Here is a 9,713-nt window from a genome sequence, read left to right as displayed (position 1 = left end):
GAAAATATCGGAATTATAGACGATATTAAAATGCATATCGGAATTTAATAGCACGCGAGAGTTGTAATTTTTGGATCGGGTCACATTCTAGCAATTGGGCTAAATAATTGAATTCATGTATATAGATATGTGTTATAGGAAGCCCATTTGTCCCAAGCCCAATCCATTTCTTCCTTTAAATCCTTCGTTTCTTCTACAAGCATCCATTTCCTTCTCTTCTTGCATCTCCTCTAGCTACCGAGCTGTTGCTTCGTTAATTTTCCAGCCTCTTGCTTGTCATTTTTCTTGGTTATTTAGAGTGTGAAGAGGTCGATTCTAACTCTATTTCAGTTCAAAGGAAGCTTTTGAAGGTAATCCCTAAGCCTAGGTTTTAAAAGTTTGTCCATGGAAGAAGTTGGTTGCTGTTTTTTTCGAGTTGCAGGTTTTTGGGTTCTGTTTTTTGGGTTTTTGGTGTGTTGTGCTCTAAGATTCTTGACTTGTGGTTCATAAAGAACTTATAGCTCTTTGACTAAGCTTTCTGTAGCCAATGACGAAATGGAATTCCAATTAGGATTCCAGCCATCTATGATAAGTATGTTTTGGTTAAGTTTTGGTTGAGTTATGGTCTTACAACCGAGCTTAGGTCCAAGCTGGAATTAGTAAAATTGTTTTTGGCTAAGAGTTGAATATTTATTTGATGGTAATTAATTATTTGCCACAGGTTTTAGTAGCCAGGAAGCACCGAGGAGTTTATAAACTATTGTGGTAATTTAATTTGAAGGTTAAGGCACGGATTGATCGATTCCTTACAGCGTCTATAACGACGTGTAATTAAATTGATGTGATTTTACGAATAGTATGTGTTTATGTGCTATTTGTGCTGTTTGGATGTATTTCAAGATTATTCCTCAAAATTTTTTAAATAAATCTGAATTTTTAAATATATTGGAATAATCTATGGATTTATATGCATTGTTGAGCACGCATTCATATCGAGCCATGACTCCGTTGTTTCCGAGATCTCTGTTTACTCTTGGATGAGTTATTTAGACATCAGAGCCGAGGGCGTTTAAGCGTCACAACTCTGATGACTAGCGGAAGGGCCGAGCAGTTCTGCAGACTGACACCTCTGACGCAGATGTGTAGGGCCGAGGGCGTATTTGACACGTCACACCCCTGGCACATGTGGCCACAGTTGTTGCTTTCGTTTCTTTGGATCCAGTTTGATACCCGAAATTATTGGTACCCTACATGCATTGCATTGCATTGATTTTATTACATGTCATTTATTTATGCTGTAATTTATTTGATCTTCGTACTGGGGTTTGACCCCTGTCCCTCGGGGCTGCTGTGGTTTGTTTTGTGATTCCATAGCAGGTTATACAGGTGGTTCTGATGCAGCTGGCGGAGCGTCTGCCAGTGGAGCCCAGTGAGTCGGTTTGAGTTGGGAGTCCCCAGATATACTATTTATATTGAGTCATTTGCCGAGGAGATTCCTCGTGTATTTGTATGGTTGTATTTTGAGTGTTGGATATTATTTGGTGTGATCGAGCCTAGCTGGCTCTATGTGCAATTGGTATTCTGTTTGTTTTATTGGACTCTATTTTCGAGTATAAATGTTTTGTTGTGTTGTTTTGGAATTTTTGGTATGTCCTATTTACGGGAATGTCATGTCGAAATTTCTGTAGGCCCAAAATAGAAAATTTTTACTCGTTTTCGCTGTTTACGCTAATAAATCCTGTTGTTTGATAATTAAAAATTAAACAGGAGCACGGGCCCTCACACTCTACAGGCAATGCATGACTCAATGCAAATTTCTCAGAAATAAATGTATGAGAAGCACCGGTATCAATCAATACATAAGCAGGGTAACCAAAAATAAAACAGTTACCTGCAACAACATCATCTGGTGCCTCCTGAGCCTGCTCCTCTGTCAAAGCGAATACTCTGGCCTGCTTTGTTGTAATCCACCAGTTCTTTGCCACATCATGCAACTGGTGCCCTATCAGTTTCACTCTCCGCTCATCTGTGTGATCCAACGAATCAAACAACATTTCTATGTCATCTACCCAGCTCTCACAATCGACAGAAGTCTCTGTTCCTTTCAGGGTTGGCGGTTTAAATGACTGAAACCTCTTCAATAGTGTTTCCATCGGTGTTGCTGTAACATCCAATGGAGGATTCGAAGTACTACCTTGTTCTGGTATTCTTCGAGGAGGCATATCTGATTATCAAAAGGGTTAGCAACCAAATATAACAAATTTGTTTCAGTCCTCCTCCGGATAATCTTACTGCTGATCAAGAATCGGTTCTGATTCATTCTCAATAATAAAAGTTACCAATCAATCAGATAGTCAAGTAAACATGTATCATATAAAGCAGTAAAGCATGCTAGCATTCAAAAGCAAGGAAAGAAAACTCAATCTACCCCGCTCACTAGCTCCTATCTCAATCTAAAGGATCTATCGCTCTGATACCACCTGTTGTGGGGACCCAGACGCTAATCATCTTCTTAATCGTTATTGGGATAATTGGATCAATGTAAATAATCTGGGTCTAAATATTTTTTTTAACATGCGGAATGTAATGGGATTCAATCTAATATACATATCAGAATTACAGTATAAATCTTGTACTATATATATATACAATCATTCAACTAAAGTTTAACAACTAAATGTCAAGTGTCCAAACCCTATCTCTAATCCAAGTCCGTAGTCTCCACTCTAGTCACGATCTATCTTCATCTCCTCGACCCTGATCCTGTCCCACCTGTTGCCATGCACAAATACAAACACGACAACAGCCGGATAACTTAGGTGAGATATATATCCCAGTATAAACAATGTAAACATGCAGTCATATAAAAGCATATATAAAAGCATGAAACACATATCAATAACATGTATCAAATCTGCAAAACATGTATCAATAAAATCTTTGAATCACACTCTATGACTACTATACTCTAACTTGACTCATTCTAATCTAGGGATCCCGATCTGAATAAGAACGAAATGTTCTCCAATCTACTTTACCCCAGCTAGATGATGGTACGTTCTTAGTCTCAAACTTTGGCTGTCTATATTGAAGATCTGCAATAGGAGTCGGTCTTCTTCTCAGTCTATCAATATATATCCAAAAGTCTAGTGACTTGGCGGTTCTGCCATGGCGGTTCTACCAAAGACTAGGCGGATCTAGCCAATTCTAAGTCATGCTTTGCTACAATTCAATAGAGTAAGCATATCAATATCAAGCATTCACTAGTAGAAAAATCGGATTTTACTTCGGCAGGCTTTACTTCGGCAATAATAAATTACGAATAATACATTACCAATAACTTCAGTAATAACACAAGCGAAGTAAAATAATATATTTTACTTCGGATGTTTTAAAACACGGGCTTCACTATATTTTTTATTATATTTTACTTCGGCATATCAATGTTGACGAAGTAAAAAAATAAGAAAAATAAGTTCATGCTGAAGTAATAAGATGAACCGCGCCGATTAACAAAGAAAGCTAAACTATACTGAACATTTAGCGACGGTTTGTAGTTAAAAACCCGTCGATGATTTAATCAGCGACGGTTTTTCAAAAAGCCGTTGCTACTTGTACCCGGACTGCCCAATTTTTTTTTGAAAAAATTTATAGGTAAATTTTGTATAATTTTAGAATAATATGATAGTAGCCCGGGTATGCCTCTGTTCTCACATCGTAGCTACTGGCCTCCTCGCGCATATGCGCGCGACAGAGCGCGCATATGCGCGAGGTCCTCTGCCTACCTCGCGCATATGCGCGCATCGGTGTCGCGCATATGCGCAAGAGACACTGCCCTCACACATCAATTTTCGCATTTAATCACATTTCCAGTCACGGTTTGTTTTAAACCGTCGCCGATTTAGTCAGCGACGGTGTGAAAAAAAACCACCGCTATTAGCGACGGACTTGTCAAAAACCGTCGCTAGTAGCGACGAATTTTTAGAAACTATCGCTGAAAAATATCGATTATATCATATTTCCTTCACAGACGAGCTCATTATATCCATCCACATTTTCTTTCAAAATTAACCCTAACACCACGCCGTTCCACTCACCGCCGTGGGCTTTGAACCACCAACACCACCGCCGTTCCACTCACCGAGAGGGAAGCAAAACACCACCACCACCACCGTTCAAAGCACTGAGTTAGTCCGGCACCAGTTTCCCGAGGTATGGTATTGATTGGAACGATAATTGGTTAATTTCTTGTTGTCGTACCTCTGTTGAGATATTTATTGAAAATGGCCACCACCAACCTTATCAGAAGTTTGAAATACATGGTGTTAAGACTTTATAAGTCAAGTGTATTCTATGCGGCTCACGTGTTGACAGAATTAATGCAAGCGATTGGTAGGTCTTTCGATACTGTAATTGATATATTGTTGTGTTCAAAGACTCAGTAGTCTATTGTCTTGTATTATCAAGAGCTACTAGTTGAGAAGTCCCTTTCTGTATGACTCAATAGTTTCTGATGAGGTTGGTGGTTGAGATACACACCATTTCTTTGGAGGTGCGCGTTGTTTTCTAAGGCCTTGGTTGTCCGTCTCTGGGTTCTTAATGTTCGGCATTGTCTAAAATATTTGTTGTCCCCTTCTTGTTAGGCATTGTCTAATTTTCGGTTTTTCTAACTTATATGCACTGTGTGTTGGGGACTGGACATGACGGAGTTTGTTAGTCATTGTCTTCGTCGAATTTTTTTGTTTTTCTAACTCATATGCATCTGTGTAGTCTTCTTTCGTTTGTTAGTCAATAGGTAGTCTTCTTTCGTTTTTTTTCCGCTCAACAAATTAAATTGAAAATGACATTATTAAATGTATTATTTTCAGGTTTAGATCAAATTTATTGTTATATATTTCTGGTATTTTGCTGCATTGAAATGGATAATTCTTGGATTCACTCGGATAGAAGCTCAAAACAGTACGAGGAGGGTGTGGAACTGTTTATCAGAGGTTGTTTAGAGAATCCCCATATTGACCCCAATTTAATTCATTGTCCATTGGATCTTGACAATCGTCAACGAAGATAACAATATGATATATTTATTGGATTCAACGTCTAACAGGAACCGAGATGATACATGGAAAACTATTGTGACAAAGTAAGTAGTAGCCTATGTTGATTTTGAATACATTAACTTATAAATATGGAAAAAAATAACTTCTTACTTTTTAAAATGTAGTGGGGTGAAGATGTACAATGCCTCCAAGGGTATTTCTAAAGGGCCAGGTTTTAAAATATTGACGGTATGTATCGTACTTATTTATGAATACATGAATTGGTAGTGGTTATTAATTAGATTGTGATTGTTGCATTAACTTTTCAATTCCATTATAGGGTAATCTGAAACAAAGTGGTTCGGTTGAGTGTGGATATTGTGTGATGAGGTACATGAAAGAGATAGTCGATTGCGATGATCCACAGTTGGAGAAGATGGTGAGTTTCTTCTTGGGATAAATTTGTTGATTAATTGAGATGAATTGTTGTCATTAAGATATATTTTATTGTTGAGATAATGTGTTGCCATTGGGATATATTTTATTGTTGAGATAATGTGTTGTTGTTGAGATAATGTGTTGCCATTGGGATATATTTTATTGGATAATGTGTTGCCATTAAGATATATTTTATTGTTGAGATAATTGCTTGAGATGAATTGTTGTCATTGTGATATATTTTATATTATTGATAAAAAAAAGGAAATTTTGTTTCTGATTTTCATATCTTCTGTGTTGTAATCTTAAGCTTTTGTGTTTATTCTGTTTATTGCTGATATATGTTTTGGTTAAAATACTTTCTTTTCATTTGTTTTATTTGGTGGGTTGTTGGTTTTATCAAGAAATTTGAAGCCTAGAAATCATATACGGGAGTATGATTCTGGACTGTAAGTGTTGTCTTTTTTTCAAGATTCTTGTATCATTTCCAAGTGGCACAAATTCAATATGTTCTTACTTTTAAGTTGATTTCGCTTCTTGAAACAAGAAGTTGGGTGGCTTCAAATTTTTTTGGAGTTTAAGGTGATCTGGTTTTGTCTTTTCCTGTTTTTTTTTGTCTATATCTGTCCTTATTGGTTCCCACATATCGGATTGAACTCGAGACTCTTATTGTCTGCGTTTATTGGTACATGCATCATGTTAATCATATCAAAATTGTCTCATATATTAATTTTTTTACGTTAATCCTCAAATTAATATGGTTTTACTTTTTTGTGACAGTTTGTTCTTCGAAAAAAAATATGTTGTACATGGGAAATTCTTATAATTGTTTTTAAGCATGGGTTAATTATATTTGTGTTCCAAGATTAAGTTTTAATTTTCCTAGCTAGCTTGGCGGCTCATCCAGCCTTACGTTTTTTATGTTTTAATCATCCAGCCTTACGTTTTTTATGTTTCAAATTTCAGTTTGCAGGATGTATCAAGAACCAATATTACACCCAATGTCAATATGACGAGGTTAGAAGTGAATGGAGTGAATTTGTTTACTCCTATGTAGGTGCTTAGATTGATGGTGTATGTTGGGACAAATATTTTGTTTGTCATTGTGGATATTTGGAAATACTTTTGATTTTGTGGATACATTTTTTGGGTTACTTGTGGATTGATGAATATGTAATTGTGGATTCGTGGATATTAATAATTTTTAGATGGATAATTTATGAGTTTAATTATATTAGTGTATTAAGTCATATATTGCGAAATCTTTTTTTAACAATTACTTCATCAAAATAAAAAAAAATGAAGTGTAATAGGTAAATTACTTCGTTGTTATTTGCAAATTGTGAAGTTACATAATATTAAATACTTCGTCAATAAGAAATCGGACGAATTGATAAAATTAATTTAATTCAACATTGTTCTGTTAAAGCGAAGTTGTTTTGCGCAATTACTTCATCAAAATACAAATTACTGAAGTTTTTCGAACCACTTACTTCGTCACTAAATATAAATTGTGAAGTAACATAATATAAAATACTTCAACAAATAGGATAAATGCTGAAGTTATAGATTATATTTACTTCCACAAATAGGATAAATTGTGAAGTTGTTTGTGTCTATTACCTCATCAAAATACATAACTACGAGGTCTTTCAGATGAATTACTTCGTCGATTATTGTAAATAATGAAGTAAAATATTATAAACTACTTCGCTAAATAATAATTAAGACGAAGTTATATATAATATATTACTTCATTATTTACAATAATCGATGAAGTAAAACACATTTCTTACTTCGGCACCGGTCCAATTCTGGACCGGTTTTCCTTTGAAAACCGGCCAAAGACTTCAGTATTTTCAATCATACAACTTCGGTTATTATGCGAAGTAAAAGGTACATCTATTACTTCACGTCCATATACTTCGGCAATTAACTACCTTATTACTTCATTGAATACGCGAATTAAAAAGCGATTTTTCTACTAGTGATTGCAAATATCGAATGCAATAATCATTCAGTATGTGATTTAGGGAAACTCAAGTCGAATTGAACTCGAGTTGTGCAATCCCGCATCAACATTAATTTATACCTTTCTTTCTGTCAATCTGACTATATCGAAGTCCCGAACTCAAATCTGACAATGACAATAAGAGGAATATAATATCAATATCCCAATCAATCGATACTGGATATAATAAGAACTAAATTGAATTCTGTTTCAACGGCATAACTGCATAATCTCAGTATACCCAGCAATACAAATCAACAGATATCAATTCCCACAACTCATACTCAATAACGATACAAATCTGATATCACATCTCGGTCAAATCAACTCTGAAAATCATAACAATTCGATACGGTATCTGTTCTTCAATTCGGTTTCGATTATACGATGTCTAACATATCAGAAACACAATATATGAATCATATGTGATTCCTTCAACATCATATTTTCAAATCATATCAGAACATAAGAAAACTTACGTCCAGTTGAAGCCTGCGTCGATAGGAACTCAGTACTGAAGTCGGATTCAAAATCAGACGGGCGGATAGAAATCTAAAGGCGTAAGGATTTTTATCAATCTTTATCGTTTTCCTTTCTTGGTTTTAAAGCAATTCTGAAGGACAAACTCATATATATATCCTAACTTGCATGTCTATGAAACGTGGCTCATTTTCTTCAATTCTTGTTGGCGCTCGGGCGGTTATAAATTTCCGCCCGGGCGCTTGCTCGGCGCTCGGGCGGTTGAAGCTTACCGCCCGGGCGCGTCATTCTCTGTCCAAGCACTTTCGGATTTCACCCTTGGCGCTCGGGCGATCACAAACTACCGCCCAGGCGCCACATCTTCTGCCCGAAACATGTTCTTATTGAACATTGGCGCTCGGGCGGTCATTTCCTACCGCTCGGGCGCCAATAGTTCTGTCCAAAAATGGCACCCTTCATATGCTTTGGCCAATCTGGTCTCGGACTAACCCGTCTATAATCATATCAGTTCATAATCAATAATCTCAGATTAATGGAATCAAAATCTCGGCCATTACACTACCTGTCGTTTTGCCCTCTTTCGCCACCAGTCCTCCATATAGATGGGCTTCATTGGTAGTAGCCACTCCTCATCGTCCTGGAAAATAACCCCCTCTTGTTCACATAACTCGGATATGATGATAGGAAAGAAGAGGCCGATGTGGCTGTTATTTATGCTCATCATAATTTGAGAATGTAGGAGCTTGCCCACATTGATGGCGTAGTCTTGAGATAACGCAAAGAGCACCACTGCCCGCTCTTTTTTCACCTCACTTTTGTTGGAGACTGGCATCATCCTTCTGGCCAAAAATTAATACCAGAGGTCAATATCGGCCCACAAATATTTTTCGTCAGAGCAGCTTGGGGGTCCCCCTAATGGTTTCCAGGTCGCCCCTGGAAGGCACAAATTCTCGATTACCATCGTGTAATTGGGGTCAGCAACTAACGCCTCGAATTTGGAGTCATCAACTTAGGCCGTTTCTAATAGGGAGTTGATTGTGACAGAATCAAACGGCACGAGCCGACCTCTAACAAATGCCTTACCATCAGTTCGTTCACCGGCATTAGCATAAAATTCCCTAACCGCAGACACCACTGCCGCCTTAGGTTGCTCGCCAAATTTTACCCATCCTCGTTTCTCTAATTTCCCAAGAGTCACTAAGTGTCTATCCTCAAATAGACAACGAAATCCCCTTTCAGCAATGGGGTTTCTATGCACCTTAGCATGCTCAAATCGAGCCTGTGCCGACTCATTCACAAAACGTGTTCTATCAAAAGACGTAGAAGAATAGGAGGAACCGGGATTACCTTTCAATTTCTTGGGTGCCATAGTGGTGTTGATGGAGGTGGTGGATGATTTGTAGAGGGTGAGTCTTGATTCCCAATGAAGAGTATTAGATACGCCGCCTGAATCTTGATTGTTGGGAGTGGATTTGCTGCAAAAATCGACAGGGAGGTAAGTTAGAGTTAGGATTGGGGAGGAGATTTCGCAAAATGAAAAAGGGGGAAAGGGGATAGTGTTTTTTAATTGCAGTCGCGCTCGAGCGGTAGAAAAGTACCGCTCGAGCGCCGAGCTCTCTGGACTTTTTATCTCGTGATACGTGTTAACGCTCGAGCGGTAGCGAATTACCGCTCGAGCGCCGAGCTCTCTGCTGAAAAATCTTTAAAGGTTTTAATTATTTTTTCTATTTTTTCTTTTTTTGTTTTTTTTAAAAAAAAACAATCAAATT

At 37.3% G+C, this 9,713-nt stretch overlaps 1 protein-coding gene and 1 long non-coding RNA gene across 2 annotated transcripts; both read left to right on the top strand.

Annotated features, from left to right (window-relative positions):
• Window positions 1–220: 220 nt before the first annotated feature.
• Window positions 221–1,663, top strand: LOC142548123 (uncharacterized). The gene is made up of 3 exons (XR_012820905.1): window positions 221–350; window positions 701–744; window positions 1,357–1,663. It is a non-coding gene; the product is annotated as an uncharacterized LOC142548123 (long non-coding RNA).
• A 3,357-nt stretch (window positions 1,664–5,020) lies between these two features.
• On the top strand, window positions 5,021–6,556 carry LOC142548122 (uncharacterized). The gene is made up of 4 exons (XM_075656459.1): window positions 5,021–5,119; window positions 5,201–5,264; window positions 5,356–5,454; window positions 6,420–6,556. The coding sequence occupies exons 1-4, from the start codon at window positions 5,052–5,054 to the stop codon at window positions 6,516–6,518; spliced, it is 330 nt and encodes a 109-aa protein (XP_075512574.1). The 5' UTR covers window positions 5,021–5,051; the 3' UTR covers window positions 6,519–6,556.
• Window positions 6,557–9,713: the final 3,157 nt, after the last annotated feature.

Source organism: Primulina tabacum, chromosome 6 (assembly GCF_025594145.1).
Source record: "Primulina tabacum isolate GXHZ01 chromosome 6, ASM2559414v2, whole genome shotgun sequence".
NCBI lineage: Eukaryota > Viridiplantae > Streptophyta > Magnoliopsida > Lamiales > Gesneriaceae > Primulina > Primulina tabacum.
The sequence above is the reverse complement of the archived record's forward strand: the minus strand, read 5'-3'. Positions and strand labels throughout refer to the sequence as shown.

Bases quoted from the DNA above. Each gene is read 5' to 3' on its own strand.
- LOC142548122 (XM_075656459.1), top strand. From the start codon at position 5,052: ATGATATATTTATTGGATTCAACGTCTAACAGGAACCGAGATGATACA. The intron at 5,120-5,200 runs GTAAGTAGTAGC...TTTAAAATGTAG, and splicing joins TGGAAAACTATTGTGACAAA to TGGGGTGAAGATGTACAATG. The intron at 5,265-5,355 runs GTATGTATCGTA...ATTCCATTATAG, and splicing joins CAGGTTTTAAAATATTGACG to GGTAATCTGAAACAAAGTGG.